The sequence below is a fragment of the Ostrea edulis genome, chromosome 5 (assembly GCF_947568905.1).
Source record: "Ostrea edulis chromosome 5, xbOstEdul1.1, whole genome shotgun sequence".
Lineage (NCBI taxonomy): Eukaryota > Metazoa > Mollusca > Bivalvia > Ostreida > Ostreidae > Ostrea > Ostrea edulis.
In genome coordinates this window covers 10,720,504-10,740,909 of record NC_079168.1, presented here as the reverse complement: position 1 = coordinate 10,740,909, position 20,406 = coordinate 10,720,504, and the positions used below count along the sequence as shown (strand labels likewise).

At 36.0% G+C, this 20,406-nt stretch overlaps 1 protein-coding gene across 6 annotated transcripts in view; it reads right to left on the bottom strand.

Annotated features, from left to right (window-relative positions):
* Window positions 1-20,406, bottom strand: part of LOC125650083 (furin-like protease kpc-1) — a 54,899-nt gene that overhangs the window by 4,245 nt on the left and 30,248 nt on the right. The window contains exons 4-14 of one of the 6 annotated variants that reach the window (XM_048878037.2): window positions 17,947-18,075; window positions 15,795-15,871; window positions 11,031-11,119; window positions 10,630-10,802; window positions 9,442-9,654; window positions 8,761-8,861; window positions 7,498-7,601; window positions 7,276-7,393; window positions 6,678-6,979; window positions 4,725-5,123; window positions 241-360 (exon numbers count right to left, since the gene is read on the bottom strand). In XM_048878037.2, the coding sequence (XP_048733994.2) occupies window positions 241-360; window positions 4,725-5,123; window positions 6,678-6,979; window positions 7,276-7,393; window positions 7,498-7,601; window positions 8,761-8,861; window positions 9,442-9,654; window positions 10,630-10,802; window positions 11,031-11,119; window positions 15,795-15,871; window positions 17,947-18,075 (1,825 nt within the window). The remainder of the gene's footprint in view (window positions 1-240; window positions 361-4,724; window positions 5,124-6,677; window positions 6,980-7,275; window positions 7,394-7,497; window positions 7,602-8,760; window positions 8,862-9,441; window positions 9,655-10,629; window positions 10,803-11,030; window positions 11,120-15,794; window positions 15,872-17,946; window positions 18,076-20,406) is intronic. The other 5 variants (XM_048878038.2, XM_048878039.2, XM_048878040.2 and 2 more) reach the window with 5 other exon arrangements.

Sequence of the window (20,406 nt, the reverse complement as noted above, 5' to 3'; positions counted from 1 at the left end):
CTTTAAAATTCATGTATATATACACACACACCACACAGAAAATACATAGCAACTGCAAGTAAACAGTTATTAACCCCCAAGCCCCGGGGTAAGTGCAGGCCACGATACTATGGTACAGTATATCATCATCATGGCTTTTACAAGTAAAAGATCTGTAGTATTGCAGCAAATAGAACTGAGTAATATGTTGTATGTGTACCCGAGACTGGGCAGTGAAATGAAAAGTACAACTATACAAACCAAGGCAGGAGCCCTCTGGACATTTAATTGATTGCTTGGAATACACTGGGCGAGAGATGTTTTGGCTCTGGGGGTGTTTGTCGGTTCCATATATTGTCAGCTTCCATTCTTTTAACTCAGCTGCAAGGAAAAAAATCAAAGTACTGAAACTACTTTACAATATAAATAAATAGTTTCAGTTTATTAAGAACTACATGTTAGACGATTCCATGTGGTCTTCTAAATTTCCAAATATGAAAGTAATTAAGACTAACAATGCTACAACACTCTGACTACCGTTATCTCTTGTCCACTTTACACATACAGGTACAATATACGATTAAACATTCAATAATTACACTTGCATCTTCATGCTCATATTTGAAAGTTGTATGGTCTGCAAATTTGGTATATCTTTTTAACATAAAATAAAACTTGAAAATGTTTTTCAAATAGAGATAAAATTAATTCATCTACAGTTTATATTTTACCTAATTGACCAGCTTTCCTAAAGAAATATTTAATCTAAAACCTTTATTTACAAACTTGTGATGTTTTCTGTCATAAGTATGTGCCTGTAGCTGAACTTTGTTAACAGTGTCCTGTATTATGTATGTCTGGATATCATCTCTCAAGTTTGTGTTTGATGAATTAACTCGATACTTGGGAAACATATTTGTATTTTGTCTAAACAGTCATAAGATCCCGAGTTGTACACATGTTTCTTTTTTATTGTGTTACCCGACAATATTTCTTACATCATTATTTGTTTTCTTTTTTATTGTGTTACCTGACAATATTTCTTACATCATTATTTGTTTTCTTTTTTATTGTGTTACCTGACAATATTTCTTACATAATATTGTTTTCTTTATTATTGTGTTACCCGACAATATTTCTTACATCATTATTTGTTTTCTTTTTCATTGCGTTACCCAACAATATTTCTTACATTATATTGTTTTCTTTTTTATTGTGTTACCTGACATTATTTCTTACATCTTATTTGTTTTCTTTTTTATTGTGTTACCCGACAATATTTCTTACATCATTATTTGTTTTGTTTTTTTTCATGAAAATATCTTAAGGTTTGTAAATATGGGAAGGTTCAAACAGTGTATTACACATACATTTTTTTGTGTGGAAATTATCCAGAAATTTAACCAAGAAATAATACAGACCATACAACTTTATTAGAAATGTGACAGAAATAAAATAAAAATGTTGTACAAAATATAGAATGGAAAACAATATCAGATTCTATAATTCTATCATCATGCAACTCTCAAATAAAAATTAAATAGAGATCAAAAATGCAGATGGATGGGATTTATAGCAGCGCGAAAGATTAAATCAATTTTCTCTTTGCACGAATATCAATATATCCGTCATATACATTTTTTATCCTCGTGTTTTTAAGTCCTTTGAACTTGATTAAGGTTACTGGTAAGTTACATGTGTTTGGTCCTCACACTTTATACAAACATATTAGTTGAATTAATAAAAAAGAAGATTAAAGTGAAATAAAAATCATGACAATTTTGCCACAACTTTCTCACATTTTGTTTCAAATTTGAATGCACGAACGTTGTGAAAATAACACATTTCTACAGTGGAAAATTCTCGTTTCATCACAAAAATTAATACATTTTTGCAGTCCATGAAAAAATAAACTTTGACAACTTCCTCTTTTTGGTATTTATATGCATATAAACAGTGCGGCATGGTGTCCAGTGAGAGAAAGTGTACAGTGGGTAGACCCAGAATTTTGACAATTCTGCGAGAAAGAAGAAAAATAATAGTTAGATCAAACCAATGGGTATTTAAATAATTATCTTTAGCAAAAGAACACAACACCTTTCTTTGCTGTCATTCAAAATCATGTGATGTAAATATACATTCGAAAGTCCAAGTCAGCGAGAAGAAACCTTTGAATTTTCAATGATCTTCTAAGTACAATTAAGAGCAAATTAATGCTTCAAGTTGTTAAAAATTTCAATATTGATATGATTTCTATCATTTTATCAATAAGTGTTAAAAAAAATCCCACATAATGATTGATTGCATATTGTTTAATGTCTCACTCAAGAATTTTGCACTCATATGGAGACATCACCAATGCCGGTAAGGGGCTTCGAAATTTAGGCCTATGCTCAGTGCTTATGGCCTTCGAGCAGGAAGGGATCTTGATAATGCCAAACCTGCTGTGACATGGGGCCTCGGTTTTTGTAGTCTCATCTGAAGGACTGCCCCATATAAGCTGTAGTGTCACTTTAATAGTGTTTGTGTCATTTTGTTAAAATCTAGCAACATTAAGGATGATAAACCTAATTTTGAAGTTTTGACAGAAGCACAGATGTTTATGTGGCAACTCACAAAGATATCATAATATTTATTATCAAATACCACTTCAGTGGTTACCTATTGCATTATTGTCTTTATTATACCCCCCCCCCCCCCCCATATAGATGCATATATAAGTATTGTATAATTAGCAAATCATCCACATGACGACAAATACATATATATTATTACTACAGTAACTTGATCTGAAGAGTCGGATCACGTCGAGTTGACAGGCGCGGATCATCAGATCACACGAGACGCGAAGCGTCGAGTTTGATCTGATGATCCGCGCCTGTCAACGAGACGTGATCCAACTCTTCGGATCAAGTTAATGTAGTAATGATAAATTTATTATATACCCCCTATGCATTTTAAATCCACATTTATATGATACTAAATGTAATCCAAATTATCAAAAATACAGACATACAGTGAAATTATGTTTTGTGTGCAGTTTTGTTTGTGACGCGGCCAATATTTTAAGCAAAAAAACGTTGCGTTGATGCATTGTGACGGCATCAGTTTCAGAGGATACTGATACGGAATCAGAAAACCACAGCGTGGTGATCCGGAAAACCGGATCACACGCTGTGAAATCCACAGTATCAACAAACGATACATTGATGGGTATATAATAAAAATGTATACAGAATAAGTATTGTTTAATCATCAAATCGTATGTCGACAACTTGAAATTATCTTCCAACTTACATATTATTTCTTAGTATTTTATAGTGTAAAACACACTTTGTAATGGGTCCCACAAAAATTTAACTGGAGAGATTTTCATCTTTTTCATCACCCCTTCAATTCAACAAATACTAGATGGTTAACCTATACTGAAATATCTCAAGATTTTGAGTCGTAACATCCTACATGGACATTTTCTGTTGCATTTTGTTCTAAACTGCAACAACCGCCGCGGTGGCCAAGAGGTTAGAGCGTTCGCCCCGCATGCGGTAGGCCGGGGTTCGAATCCCGGCCGCGACAGACACAAGTCGTTAAAATGGGTAGTGATAGTTCCATCGCCAAATGCACGGCATCAGGTGTGAATGTCACGGGTCCTCGGAGATGACCTTAAAAACGGATGACCTGTGTCACAGTAGGTGTGGCACGCTAAAGAACCCTTACTGCTCAATGGCCATAAGCACCAAGCATAGGCCTAAATTTGAAGCCCTTCACCGGTCTTGGTGACGTCTCCATATGAGTGAAAAATTCTCGAGCGAGACGTTAAGCAAGATACAATCAATCAATCAATCTACACTGCAACATATCTTAACCAACTTTTAACGCACTTCCTGTAAAAAAAAGAAACATGTTCAAATAATTTTGCAATTTCTTTTTACTAGTAAGAAAAATCTATTCAAACGTTACCTATGTTAATTTCAAATAGAAAATATTGCACAGAGTTTAGCATTATATAAAGACAAGAAAAATACAGTTGACCCTTGGCATCTCAAACATTGCGCTATCTTGAATACTATGGATATGTCAAAGTGAGTTGGAAACTCCATCTACATTTTCTTTATGTATTTTACCTCAATATCTCGAACCCTCAGAAATCTCTCAGTTTTTTCTTGATCTCCTAGAGTTGGAGATAATAAGGTTTGACTGTATCTATATGATTGAATGTCAAGTATGACAAGTAAAGCAAATTAATGTAATTTCCACCCACAAAAGACAAATTTTATTGTTCTCGTTTGTTTCTATACATTACTCAATACAAGAAAATTAATTGAATTTCATGAAAGAAATTTACCAAAATAAGTTTTACTTTAAGAAAAAGCAATAATGATGGAGTTTTGTGGAGAGGGCATGTAATGAGGGTAGATGCATTGTCATACAGTAACTTCAACAACCAGAAGATGCAATACCACTTCATTTGTAAATTATTACAAGTTTTCATGCATCAACATGCTGTTGTCCATGCTTTTAGTGTTAGTCTCATTCTTTTGAAACTTGACATTAGTTTCAGTACATCTGCGTGCTACAAAAAAAATACGTTGTAAAAGTAAAAGTTGAAATCTTGGACAAAATCAAATGGTAATATCAAAGAGTTTTTCTACACATAGGACCGCAGAAGAGGGTTGATAGGACAACTAAAACTTGACAAACAACAGCTGTGAGAAGCCAGGCATGCAACAGACAGTATGGCTTGCCTTCCGAGAGATTAGATCGCACCATCCGCAAATATTCACCAGTGGACATGTTGTTTTTCTTGGCCAAAGTCTCAAAAATGCAAATGTGTTTCTCATGCGATGGATGGAGATCATAGTAATAATCATCGGCTCGGTTGTGATCAGAATAAGGGTTATATGGTTGTTGGGGATAGATTTTAGGACGATTCCCGTTTCCATGATAAGGGGTCGGATATCTCCGAAGGTCATTATTGACAGCAAGGATAGGTAAGTCGGGAAACGCACCCTTATTATGGCGCTTATTGAGACTGTTCCTGTTTACAGCGGTTGTGGTTGTGGTGGTGGTAGTGGCCATGTCCTGGGGGTGCACCTCTGTTCCGTACAACACTAGAACCCAGTCTTTCATCTCCGCCCATCTGACTGTAACAGAACATGTATTAGAAAACACTTTCACGATGTTAGTAACTCAGCAGATTTTCTGTTTTCAATTTATTGTCCTGGCAGCAAAACAAGATAAAAGTAATGAATATGTATCAGCTACATACATGAAAGCATAAACATTGTAATATCAGGAGAGATCTACTCAAATTTGTTCAACACATCAGTTTTCTACAAGTATATGTACATCAAAATATAAGAAGTGTACCACACATGATTTTTTTCTTCTTTCCATTTAACACATGGAATTTAACCTCTCTGATAGAACAGATACAGGTTAACATGAAAATGACAGGTTATTTTGTACAAACAAACAAAAATAATCACAGAAAATAAAAATAACCATCTAAAATACAGAATCATCAAACAAAAAATACAACACATACTTAACTAGTTGTATATCATGCATCAGTACCCAAAACAGATGGACTCTTGCTTTTTCCTTGACTGGAAAATGTTAACATCATTTCCATAAAGTATGTTACAATAATTTAACATGATTTCTTTAAAGATATATTTCAAAATGTTTCTCTAGTGGTAAAACAAGAAAAATTGCCATGAATTATATCCACTCCCTGTAGATTTAGTCAAGTTGTTCTGTTTCATCTTAAAAATCGTGAAATACTGGTTAGAATACTAAAGCGTATGTCAAACTTGAAGGAATGTTTGGCAATAGGTCCACTGTTCCAGATTGATAATGATTTTCACAAAATAATATAAATGTATTAGACAAGCCAATCTTAGTGCATGTATTTGCATATCAATAGCCCTTTGAGAAAAAGTCAAATATCTGTGACTAGACTTGATATTATACTAATTTACATGATATGAGATGCCCTCATTGGTATGACTATGTTACAGAAAATTTGAATACAAATAAAATCAAAAATCACAACAGAGTACATCGATTGCACTATGCTTCAAAACATGTAAAAATATTCATTCAAGAACAACAGTCTATGCAAAAGAGTCTCTGAACCATGGACTTTTACTTGTTAAAGTTTGGTCGAGTTGGTATATATTTTCCCTGGATTTTAGAAAGACCAGTCATCCCATACAAAAATAATGACAATCAAATTTCACCATGTAGTTTTCTTGTATCAATAGGTATTCCCCCCCCCCCCCCCCATTTTTTTCCCTACAATACTGTAAAGAATTGTATATAAAGTATCTCTAAACAGATTTTGCTTTAGCAATCATGTTCACAAGTACAAATTGGTTTTGGTTCAAGTGTTATCGTTCAATTCAAAGTGTAACAATAAGTGCAGCTGTTTATGTTTATTTTGTTCTACAATTCAAGTAAAAGAAAACAGCCCTGTCAGATGAAGCAGAAAAAGATGTGCAACTTTTGCGTAGACTGCTAGAAAAACAAATCACTTCAGTAACAAACGAGATGTTATTATAAAAATGAAGTGGTATATATTACATGCTGTAAACGAACCAAGCTGTTCTAAATGTCACCACACTGTGTGATAATAAAGTAAAATGATAAGCCATGAAAGCACAATATTCACACCCACTACTCTCGGTACTTACATGAACTTGCCCCATTCTCTATCTGAAGCAGCCACGTTCCCTCGGCTTCCTCCCCCCAGTTGTGGGTGGTCATAAAAGCCCAGTTATTAAATCCCTCCCGAGAGACATCTCTCTCACGTCGAGCCAGGAGGGTGGATTTTGTGTTTCTTGGCGATGTCAGGTAGATCTCAATTTCACCTCGTTTGGCAGCGGTGAGAGTAATTCGGGCCTGGACATGCTCGAGGTACTTGACGTAATTTTTAGTGCCCTTACAGCCGTCAGTGTACATGGAAACCACCATCTTGCCATTCATGGGAATTTGTCTGTATGAAAGATTGTAGAATTTAACTACTCATACAAAATAGTAACAAACTATCTCTAAATGTCATCATTTTAAGCTCCTGAGTTACATGTCTATTATTTTTATTTCATTTTTGCAATTTTTAATTTAAACATACAATACAAAAACCTAGGATATATCTATAATATAAAAAAAAAAAAAAAAAAAAAAAAAAAAAAATCATATCTTTATTAAAGTGACCAATCGGGTGGCCACAAAATACAATGAATTATGACAGGATTTATCATTTATAGGGAAGGACAAAATTCAAGTTGTTACTTGTTGCGTTCCTGAGAGCGTATCTCACAGATGCGCTGAGGGGGGACAGTGGTCCAGTTACGAGAAAGGCGAACCATAGCTCCAGCATCCATCAAACCAAATCCAAAAGAGTGACTCACTGTAAATAAGGTTTGTTGTTAGAGTTATCCCCCTTACACCACTCTAGCCATTCTTTATGGCCTTCAATTCTGTATATGTGACATGTCATGGTTACTTTCTTACCAAGTCGACCGACACCATTAGTCGTCCAATCGGAGGCCTCTAAATTTGCCTTGCGTGCTGTCATAACAACAATATGCTGCATGTCACGCCAGGTTAAACTTGGACTATGAAAAAAAAATTGTATGTCAAATATACTATACATGTGAGCTCCATAATGGAGGTAATGTGGTCCTAACAAGAAATTCATTTCTAATACATGTATTCATATCTACATTTCTGTGCATAAATGTAATGCAAATAGACACCTAAATGGCATGAATATGAACAAAAGCCAAGAATTTGATCAAAATTAATTTTCAAACGATTACAGATAGGATGACTTTGCAATTATTTTGGGTCACACTGGGTTTACCAAATTTCATACATATTAAGAGGGCAAGGTTATAGAGGTTGTTAGAGGGCAAGGTTATAGAGGTTGTTAAGTCCATGACTTCACTACCTTTATGTAGTGAAGATTTTAACAGTGGGATGGCTGTGAAGAATTTAACAGTGGGGTGGCTGTGAAGATTTTAACAGTGGGGTGGCTGTGAAGAATTTAACAGTGGGTTGGCTGTGAAGAATTTAACAGTGGGGTGGCTGTGAAGAATTTAACAGTGGGGTGGCTGTGAAGAATTTAATGTGGCTGTGAAGAATTTAACAGTGGGGTGGCTGTGAAGAATTTAACAGTGGGTTGGCTGTGAAGAATTTATCAGTGGGGTGGCTGTGAAGAATTTAACAGTGGAGTGGGTGTGAAGAATTTAACAGTGGGGTGGCTGTGAAGAATTTAACAGTGGGGTGGCTGTGAAGATTTTAACAGTGGGGTGGCTGTGAAGAATTTATCAGTGGGGTGGCTGTGAAGAATTTAACAGTGGGGTGGCTGTGAAGAATTTAACAGTGGGTTGGCTGTGAAGAATTTAACAGTGGAGTGGCTGTGAAGAATTTATCAGTGGGGTGGCTGTGAAGAATTTAACAGTGGAGTGGCTGTGAAAAATTTAACAGTGGGGTGGCTGTGAAGAATTTAACAGTGGGGTGGCTGTGAAGAATTTAACAGTGGAGTGGCTGTGAAAAATTTAACAGTGGGGTGGCTGTGAAGAATTTAACAGTGGGGTGGCTGTGAAGAATTTAACAGTGGGGTGGCTGTAAGGTTTGACTCAGTGATTAACTTAATACATGTAGTGAAGAATCTAATAGTTTTCTACTCGATTTAAAAAAACCACCACATTTCAATCCAGTCCTATGCCGTATGTTATAGAAGAGTTTTTCAACATCAGGATTTACACATACTTGGATTCCAGGGCAAGGGCACAAATCCCTGCTGCCAGAGGGGCACTGGCTGAGGTACCAGTGTGGTTGACAGTACAGGTCTTCCTCAAATCTGTGGTCACCTGCAACATATTCACAAACATGATCAACCTCCCAAAAAAATTTGAATGGAAATGAAGACATTCATTGAAAATCATTTTAAAGTTCTCTTTGAATGCATGCCCACAAAACATGATATTATGTAACCACAATTTACAGACACTTTCAGATCAATTGGATCAAACATCTTCAAATGTTAAAATAGTCAGAAAATTTATCAAATAGTTCCAATCTCATTTAATAGCATAACGTACTATTGAAAGATTTTTAATGGACCAAAGAGAACTGTATGCGTACTTATCTCCGTGTAATTCAAAATTTGGCGCAGTCGAAGTTAATGTGTTATTTGGTGTAATCCTGATTTGTATAAGAATGGATATATAAAGAATTTCACATTTCAGAGCACCTTGCTTCACTGGTAAAATTTGAATCCCACTAAAACAAGTATTCATACAGTATAGCGTTCACAAATCAATAAATCTCTAAGAGTACTTTTCTTCAGTTGATGTGCACATAGGCCAGAATTTCCAAATCCATTAATTCTGAAAAAAGAACATTTAATATTATAATGTAAAAGCTGAGACTTTCTTCTCCATGACTTACTATCTGACGTTCACCCCCCGACCCACTGCTGTAGGTCGTGGCCAAAGTGGAGGAGCAGGCTTCTGAATACCATGGAATGTTGCCAAACTCAGTGGCGCTGCTAATGGACAGGGTGTAGATAGTGTTGGTGTACCCATCACAATTACAACTGTCCCCATCACGCCCCCCGTTACCCGAGGCCCACACAAAGATGGACCCCAATCCTCCACGGCCCTGTGAGAATAACAGTAAGATTTGTTTATATAACGAAATCATAAACATGAACAGAATATGCCCTTTAATTTTAAACATACTTTGTTATGTATATCAAAATAGGATTAGGCAATAGGCAGAGCATATATAAGCTTTCTCCTCTGAACAAAACAGTAACCCCCCACCCCCACCCTCCACCCCTAAATGCTTGTCCTAATGGGACTAATATCCCCACAGAGCACATTGGATGGTGGAAAATAGTGAATTTGTGCTCATTGAAGAATAAATTGTTTCTAAGATATACTCTGTACAAGGATAACATAACATTTCCCACTCAAAACAGAAAACAAGATGTGTTTGTGAAACACTGATGCCTCAGTATGACATCAAAGCAATTCTGGTACCAAAAGTAAGGTCTTGTCACAAGGAATACACAGGTGAAACATGAAAACTATATCAGTAACCATTCAAAAGTTATGGCCATTGCGCAAAAATTTTCAAAGTAGGTCAAATTCCAAGGTAAAGGTCAAACATTTTGGTACTAAAACAAAGGTCTTGTCACAAGGAATATACATGTGAAATATAAAACCTCTGTCACCATCCAATCAAACATAATGGACAGGGTGTAGATACTGTTGGTGTACCCGTCATAATTACAACTGTCCCCATCACGCCCCCCGTTACCTGAGGCGCTGCTAATGGACAGGGTGTAGATACTGTTGGTGTACCCGTCATAATTACAACTGTCCCCATCACGCCCCCCGTTACCCGAGGCGCTGCTAATGGACAGGGTGTAGATACTGTTGGTGTACCCGTCACAATTACAACTGTCCCCATCACGCTGGCAAACAAAGTAAGTAACAGACAGGTGGAGAGACCAAAAACTATATGTTCCCAAATCTCTGATTACACTGGCATCAAAATTACCTAGACTGTAAATCATTTTTATCAGCTTAGTTTTTTCCTATTAACTGTAAATGGAGACAAGAGTAAAACCTTTGTAATTCCATCATAAAAGGCCTTCCTAGCCAGAGTGGCAGGGCCGTCCACCGTGCGGCCGTCGTCATCAGGACCCCAGGAGGCACTGTAAATATCTATGTGGTTATTCCTGAGACTGAGGGACTGAGCTTCTACAGAATCTGTCACATCACCATCCAACATGCGCACACCTACCAAACAAAGGCCATAGATATTGTCAGTTGCACAGTAAATGATAAAGTATTTTGTACCGTGATTGTAAGCATGTTCAAATCGTCACAAATTAGTAAGCAATATGCCCAACACCAAATCTTCGATATCAGGGGCATAAAAATAGTTCCCAAATATATAATTTGAATCGGTGATTTAAAATGCACGGAGTGTTTGATGTATACACCTATAGATTATGCTGGTCTTACCTCCAATCCGCGCATTGTAAGCTACCCCCACACCACATATCATATTATGAGCCTTGGCTGCCACTTCTCCAGCACACCTAGTACCATGCCTTGAAAGGTAAAACTTTAATAATTAGTAACAGTAGTTCAATGAAAATTAAAAACAAAATTGAAAAGTATAAATTGTATATCTGATGGATAACATAGATGGAGTTTGGTTATCAAAGGACATATTTTTGCACTATTTGAAAACAAGACCTATATGTGCCCCCCACTTCCTATCGTTGAGGGGGTGGGTGGGTTACTTTTGACTACCTTTGGATCTTTTATTATAACTCAATCTTGTAAACTTATCACCCACACATGTCATAATTGTATGTACAGGTATGCTGTTTGTCTTTCTCATCAAAGTTGCTAAATACATGTACCAAATTTGGTTTAAAGATAAAAAAAAGATGTGTTTGTGAAACACCGATGCCCTCATAAACAAGCAAAGTCATTCTGGTAACCAAAGAAAGATCATGTTACAAGGAATACACATATGAAATATGAAAGTCCAATCAACAACCATTCAAAAGCTATGACCTAGGTTCAAGTTTTTCAAAAGTAGGTCAGACTCCAAGGTCATGAAGTCAAAAAGTTTGGTACCAAAAGAAAGGTATTGTTACAAGGAATACATATGTGAAATATAGAAACCCTTAAACTAAACTATTCAAAAGTTATGGCAAAAGCTAAAGTTTTTCAAAAGTAGGTCAAACCCAAAGGTGAAGGTCATAATGTCAAAAAATTTGCTACCTAACTAAAGGTCTTGTCAAAAGGAATATACATGTGAAATATGAAATCCCTATCATCAAACCATTCAAAAGTTATAACCAATGTTAAAAGTTTTTGTAGACAAACAGAAAAACAGACACATCAAAAACTATAAATGCCCCAAATCTCCAATTACGGGGGCATGAAAATAGTTTTTAATTTTCAGCAAAGTCTAATTTCAAGTCCGGATCTATCACAGAAAATATTTAAAACATGGACAGAGTGTATTAAGTTCTTAAGTAAATATAATCTTGTACATAGATCAGCCAGAGTATTTTATTACTCTCCCTCTTTTTTCTATTTTTGAATGAGTGCATATTGTTGTGGATGTGCGAGTGAAATTAGTAATATGAAAGAAAAACAAACTAAAAACAGTACCCCCTCTATAGAGGTGAGTTTGTAAAGGCATGTCAAAACCCTGACTGTTCATATGTGAATTGATGTATGAAATTTCTAAAATAAAGGAAACAATTCTGCCAGATGAAAGTAGAATCTGTATGCTCGTAAATCATGGAATGACAAAATTGTCTTCCGTTAAATATACATTTTCGGAACAGAAGCTTTCAGACTGATAGATACAGGGAAATCAACACAGCTCACTTTCTTACATGTGACCTTCACTTTAAAAGGTAAACAAATTACACATGCAACACGAATCTGTAATTGAACTAAACTGGGTTCAACATCTGATTGTATTCAGGTCGCAGATGTTACTAGTTAAACCATGCAACAGGTGTTCCACCTGCAATTAAAACCCGATACTGGCACCGAGTAGACACTGACTGCTTGCTGCAAGGCGGTGTGCTCCTACTAAGTTCTACCAAGTTCGTATTTTGAGGAGGAAATTGATCAGACATTACCAGATAAAATTGGGCTTCTTTTCTCCTGCTGTTACCAAATGTATGTTTTATATGTATTTCATTCTAGGGCAAGATGTATATCTCTCTCTCTTGGAGAACTGTTTACTTCCAGGCCTCATGTACTGCCAGTGGAGTTTTTTTCCTCTCTATCAAGCCTACCTGAGTTCAAATCATCTGGCATTTATGGGGCATCAAAACAAAGCATTGGAACACTCCAGAATTTTAAGGAATGTTGATAAAAATGACAAAGTGAATGTTCTTGATCATTATTTTAAAATTTTGCATCCTATCATTCTGGGTTGAAATAAAATTATGATTAATAGAAACTAGATATCGCTTGTCTTGGAATGTCGTTAGAGATTCTTCTGAATATGTTTCATATCCAGACAGTTATAATTCATTATATAATATTCGTCCAAAAAAACTTAAAAGTGTTGCATAACCATCTTCACAATCAGTTCCAACTGCCAACAGTCTTCAGTTTTATTTGCATTCACTTCCAGGAACAATTTCCTAACTTGTACAGATTGTCCCTCTGGCTTTTGTCCACAAACAATCCAATGGCGAGAGAGAAAAAATCCCCTTCCAGTTCAATAGATTCTGAGATGTTATGTTTTTCTCATACAATTTACAGAGAGACGGGGGACCATTTCAGAGTCTTGTCGATTGTCGAACAAATTAAGACAGAAGATAGTTGGTCAAATCAATACTGGGGACCGATCACGCCATCAGATCACAGAGACGGCCATTACTGGAAACCAAGGAATTTAGACTGGAATTCATTTAGAGATGTTAATATTCCAGACACGCCACGTTTTCACAACTCCAATTTTTACGTCCCAGTAAACCTTGCCAAATCCTTAACCTATACCAGATTATGAGCTAAAAACAGTACAATACTAATGCACACAAAATCACCCTTAAAAGATGAGACATTTCCACATCAATGTTATTCAATCCGTTTAGACATAAATTGGTACGAATTCATTACATGTAATGCAGTGGCCGTGAAACCTTAGTTCCTGGAGAATTATATCTATAGGACTTGCTTGGCCATATGGATGTTAATTTCAAAACCAGTAGCAGAAAAAAATGTTTTACACTTGAAAAATCTAATGTAAGACTTGGTTTCACTACTTACATACTTGCAAGGAAACAAAAAGAATTTTCCTGCTATTTGGATTCAGAAAATAATTGGGCCTCATGCATCACACATTTTGTAATTGTTAAATTTGATTAGGTAGGCAGTGCTATATATAAAATCCTATCTGGCTGATCCACATGGCTCTCGAAACCCAATTAAAATTGTAGACTTTCATGAAAGGAAGGAGGGGAACAATGAATTCATTACTTTAATAATATATATCAAATCCAAAAATACAAAAGATCAAAAGAAAAAGTAACACTGGGCCACATCATTTAGCTGAGCTGTTGCATTTTCCCCATTAATTTGTGACCCACAAAAATTAAGACCATGGAACATGAATTGGCAAGAAATGAAATATACATCAATAAGCATTAGTGATTTTCATCTGTTACAGTCAAAAAAGTTGATGTCACAATGCAATGGGCGGCTACTGACTCAGCGCGGACTCCCTTACAAACATTGAATTACTAGTTCTATCGCCATAGGGCGGGAACATTTTTTTTTAGAACGTACGATTTGAAAACATAGGATTAAAATTGTAGTTTTTGCAGTCAATTTCAATCCATTTTGGTTTGAATACATTTTTAAATTATTGCATATCCTTTTGATGGCCAGAGAGTTTGATGAATGTTCTGTTGAGAGGGGGCGAGTAGAAAAAGAAATATGAACCCCTGTATCAATACATACTCTGCATCTGGGGTATCTGTAAAAACCTACAGAATGAGGTCACGCCGACAAGAAGTATGTGCGAAAGACTTCTGTTTTTTGCTTTTAGGGTCCCCCCCCCCCCCCTTTGTCATCCCCTTTCTTTTGTCACCTTCTACTGAGATTTCTCTTCCTTTTGACACCTGGATTGTGTGTGTGTCTATTAAGCAGAACCTATACTGGTCCAAGTTTGTACTCATTACTACTACTATCATTAAAAGTGTGTGTGTGTGTGGGGGGGGGGGGGGGGGGGGGGGGGAGACATCCAAAATATCTTTTATTTGCATTATTAAAATAAATAATGGCCATCTCCCATTCTACCTGCCTGCCAAATGTTTGTGCCTGATACCCATTATATTGGTTATGATACATGCAATCGCAAAATGGATGGAGATACACTTAAAAAACTACAATTTGAATCTAATGTTTTTACGGTTGTTCACACTGAATCGAACCTGTCCTTTTCAACGTCAAACGTTTTGACTGCAACATGACATTCACAGATGCTGTATATTTCCAATCTTGCCAATTAAAGTTTACTATCGTGACCTCACCCTGACCCTTGGGATTGTGGTGCAAACAACTTGATTTTACACTACATATGGATGTTTGAATAGAGTCACTTTGTAGTCCTAAAAAGATTTTATAGAATTTTACTCACTATATTCCTATACATGTAAACTCTAAACCCCTGTTGTGAGTCCCATGGTAAAATGTGAACAAATTTCAATCTACAAGAGTACATGAGGATCCCTGCTTATTAATCTGATTGATTGTATCCTTGTACTTCTTTACCAAGATTTTCATACAATTTTCCTTTAATTAAAGTAAAAATCTTTTCTAAAATCCATAAAAAAAATTTACATGAGGGCCCTTGCATATCAAATTTACAGATTATAACCTAGTGGTTCTTTCGAATGACTTAAAGTGAAAAAGTTCCAACTTAGGATAATAGGAAAATAATTTTGGCCTGGAAACTATTATTTTAAATTCATATCAATTTTTGCCTTACAATTTTTTTTTTAAATATATGAATTTTAGGAGCACTGTCCCTCTGTTATGAGAAATAACTCTAACACTGATATGAGCAATTAAATTTTTTTTAAAGGCAATTAAAATATCTTGTGACTTACACAGCTTGCACTTTTACCTTAACAAACCTCTTAGTGTATACTATGATGGAATAATGGTAGGAATTTTAATGTAGCATGCAGAAGGTCACTACACCAAATGTAAATGTCAAATATTTCAATAAATCACCTGTTTTCATTTGTGTAATCGTAATGAGGCTGGGGATCTTCATCGTGGGAATTCACATCATAACTGGCATCAGGGTCCTGAAAGATACACAGATCATGGAAGAAAATTCAGTTTTCATAAATTCAATACTTATACAGAACAGTAGATGAAAATTTTCATCCCAAAAGTAGATCTTTATACAGTCTGATGGGAGAGTCTTAATTCAAAAGTAGATCATATGACCTTATTTTTTTAAATATATATTCAGCTGGGTCTCAACTCTGACCACTATATGCCACATTCAAATGAAAGAAACAAAGCAGCTCTAATTAAGTCAACAAGACTCCTGCTATTTCCTCTAATTAGTGATTTGAATTTGGAACATATCTTACTGTAATTCAACACACAAGAGGCATGGGTTCTAGAAACACTCTCTCCATATTGGGTGTTTACAGTGAGTATCTGCTCCCTGACATCTATATGTATTTCATCCTAACCATTGAACAAAGAATATTTCTAAGTGCAATATCTCATGTAAGATGAAGCCTAAACTGGCTGGTATCTCTTACTATCTAACGGCCACATCATGTATGTTTAATGAGCACTGGAAGCCTCCAGTTCAATTACAGGACTTCTTGATTAATAAACTACCTCAGCTCTACTCCCCCTCCACAATTTATCCATTACTCTTTCCACAACTTTGTATTTTTGCCTTGTCTTCCATGCCCCTACAGTAAACAAGATCTGTGTGATGGTCTCATGAGAACCAGAGATGCACTGCATTGAACATATCCCTCCCGAATTGGTTGAGAGATGTTTTGGGGGTAATTAGATTAACCAGGAAACCATTGGAACTATAAACAGAAGGATCTGTGGCATTCTTTGAGTGTTATTTTTTTCTCCAGCACATCTTTGCACATCATTATTTTACATGTGTTTTTCTTGACACTCACACTAATCCAGGGTCTGTTTGATTTATACCACTTGTTAGAAACTATTCCATAAATGATGAGAGCCATGTATCAAAAGTACTGCAATTCTATTAATTTTCATGGACACTATAATCTTGTGCTTTACTGAAAAATCCAAAGACATGTTCACTTTTATTCATCTCTCTTCAATAAAAAAAATTAATCATAATGTCAGATCATTTGAAGACAATGGAAGTTCGATAGTGTTCATTTAAACAATAAAATGCTTTCTTTGCTGTTTTATCAGGTAGCTAGCATTGTAGTTTTTTTTTTAAATTTATCATATTGCTGATTTGATAAAACTTATCAAAGGCGTAGTGAGCCACCTTAAAACTACAGTGTTCATGATTGTATGTAATGAATGCGAGGGCATCGGTGATGATTGTATGTAATGAATGAGTGGGCATCAGTGATGATTGTATGTAATGAATGTGAGGACATCAGTAACGATTGTATGTAATGAAAGTGAGGGCATCAGTGATGATTGTATGTAATGAATGCGAGGGCATCAGTGATGATTGTATGTAATGAATGCAGGGGCATCAGTGATGATTGTATGTAATGAATGCAGGGGCATCAGTGATGATTGTATGTAATGAATGCGGGGACATCATGCAGTGATGATTGTATGTAATGAATGCGGGGGCATCAGTGATGATTGTATGTAATGAATGCGAGGGCATCAGTGATGATTGTATGTAATGAATGCGAGGGCATCAGTGATGATTGTATGTAATGAATGCGAGGGCATCAGTGATGATTGTATGTAATGAATGCAGGGGCATCAGTGATGATTGTATGTAATGAATGCGGGGGTATCAGTGATGATTGTATGTAATGAATGCGGGGGCATCAGTAACGATTGTATGTAATGAAAGTGAGGGCATCAGTGTAAATAATCTTCACACTAGGAACACACAGGCTAAAAAATAATGTCCTATCTCTTACAATGTCAAAGTGACAAATGAATGATTCCTATAAGAACAAAAGTTATGAAAAGTGAGGACAGTGCTGGTTTACTACTTTATGTTTAGGTATTTCAAATGACTAACACGGCAACATGACATATGAGCTAGGCCCACATTCATGGTAAATTGCAGTGCACAGGTACCGGTCCTCTCATGATTTTTATTTTTATTCCAAGTACATTCCTTATTTAATTTCATCACGTATAATAAACATTATATATGGTCTATACATACATAATTGTCTTCCAGATCTGGGTGGTCTTTCTCAATGCCATCGTCCAGTATAGTGACCACTACCTTCTTGCCAGTTACACCTTGTTCCCATGCACTTTTGACATTCATGTCCAGACCCCCTCCTCTTGTCTGAAACAATCAATCACAACCACTTACACTTCATTCTCTTTTGAGAAAGAGTCTGTCAAACAAAGCAAAATTACTCCATCCCACATAGAGGGAATCAATTAACAAGAGGCCCATGGACCACATTGCTCACTTGAGCAGTTGCATTTTCCCCTATGTAATTAAACTTGAAACAACCCACTGTGGTCCTACCCTGGCCCCAGGGGTCATGATGTAGAAACACCAAATAGCTTGCATACACCTATTGGACAAATTGTACCCTGGTGGTTCTTGATAAAAAGATAATCTTTCTATAATTGTTCCCCCCCCCCCCCCCCCCTGGCCCAAGAAGTAATTAAATTGGAATCTACACTAGTCATGAAGATACTTATAAATCATTTTGACATATCTTATTCTTATGACTGTTGAATAATTTCTTCCTATACATTTCTATGTTAAACTGAATGAAATTGGTCCAGTGGCTCTTAAGAAATTGAAGATGTCAGACAGGTCAAGAAAACTGACTTGACCCTTCAGCTCCAGGTGAGCTAAAATAAGCCAGGGCAGAGATTGCATCTATTGCAATCAAAAGTCCATTAATGACATTGCTTAAGGATGGTGGCTTGCTAATAGACCATGAATTTGTTTCCCAGTAGCTGAGGGGATGATTGAAAAGTTAATTAGCATCAAATTGTCTTCTGTAAACATATCATGGTCTATTCAAAATAACATACCATCAGTATACCAATATTATTTTTTCTTCTTTTAATAAGGTGTTTCAATTTGATGCCTTCCTGCATCCTTAATAAGCTAAAAGAAGTACATGCACTTTGATCTGTCAGAATATAGCTCATACAGTTACAGCTGTATAGACAATGGAAACAGTTATAGCTGTATAGACAATGGAAACAGCTACAGCTGTATAGAAAATGGAAACAGTTACAGCTGTATAGACAATGGAAACAGTTACAGCTGTATAGACAATGGAAACAGTTATAGCTGTATAGACAATGGAAACAGCTACAGCTGTATAGAAAATGGAAACAGTTACAGCTGTATAGACAATGGAAACAGCTATAGCTGTATAGACAATGGAAACAGCTACACCTGTATAGAAAATGGAAACAGTTACAGCTGTATAGACAATGGAAACAGTTACAGCTGTATAGACAATGGAAACAGCTACAGTGGTATAGACAATGGAAACAGTTACAGCGGTATAGACAATGGAAACAAACACCTTCCCTTTGTCTCTATCAGTGTCAGAATCTGTAATTTTTATCTCCTGCTGAAATGTCAGCTCAGAGAGAGGACTCCTTACTCCAGACATTTTATTTCCATCATGTACTTATAAAAACCTCCTGACACAATGACACTGACTGTATGTGTACTTTGTACATTGGTATCTCCATTCATTATCTATGATGGGACAGAGTGTGTGAAACAATGCTTTTCCATTAATATGATTAGGGCAATTAGGAAAATGCATCTGTCACTCAGTGGGATCTTTAGAGTGATACAGAAATGTCAGTTACATGTAGACAATGTTCTCTTTAGCATCAAATTTGGCAGAGCTCTCTATAGTCTAATGGACCACTCTGACTACAGTTAAAACCGTTTAATACAACACCTGTGCAATCCATTTCATTTTGAATTTTGACACTAACTTTCACCTGCAATTGTCTTTTTTCCCCTGTGGTCTTTATACAATGCCACCTAACTTCCTGTCTAACCCAACACAAAGTTTGCCTCCCAAACAAATATCATGTTACATAAGTTCCACTGTGTTAGGAAAACATTTCTTGATAATATATAATTTTTCGAGACATTTCACATATAATTCACCTGCATTCTATCTCGTTTCTACAAAAAAATCTTGGGGTATATATATATTATGTCTGTGTTAGAGTTAGCATATTTTCGATAGCTAATGTGGTTGTAATGTTGGAAGTAAACATTTTCTGTCAGCTCTTATGTATTACAGAAGTTGTATAAAAAACATTACTGTAGCAAAGAAGAGAAAGAAAAATCATTGGAGCAAATGAGTTACAAACCCTGGACCCTTGCATTATCAGTTAAGTGATCTAACCACTGAGCTATCCAGGCCAACATACAATATATACCGGTAATATTACTTAGAATTTCAAATTCAGACTTATTTCGGAAATCATACAAAGACCTCTTCAAGGAGATGAAAATATAAATTTAGAGAAAATGTCGGAAATGCCGTGTGTGTCCTCAAGTTTATCACATCCTTTCTCATATTCATGTACAGACAGCGTGAATATCATAAACTGTGGGACTAATGTATACCCTTTGATAAAACTTGGAACTTGGAAGATCGAAACAAATAGC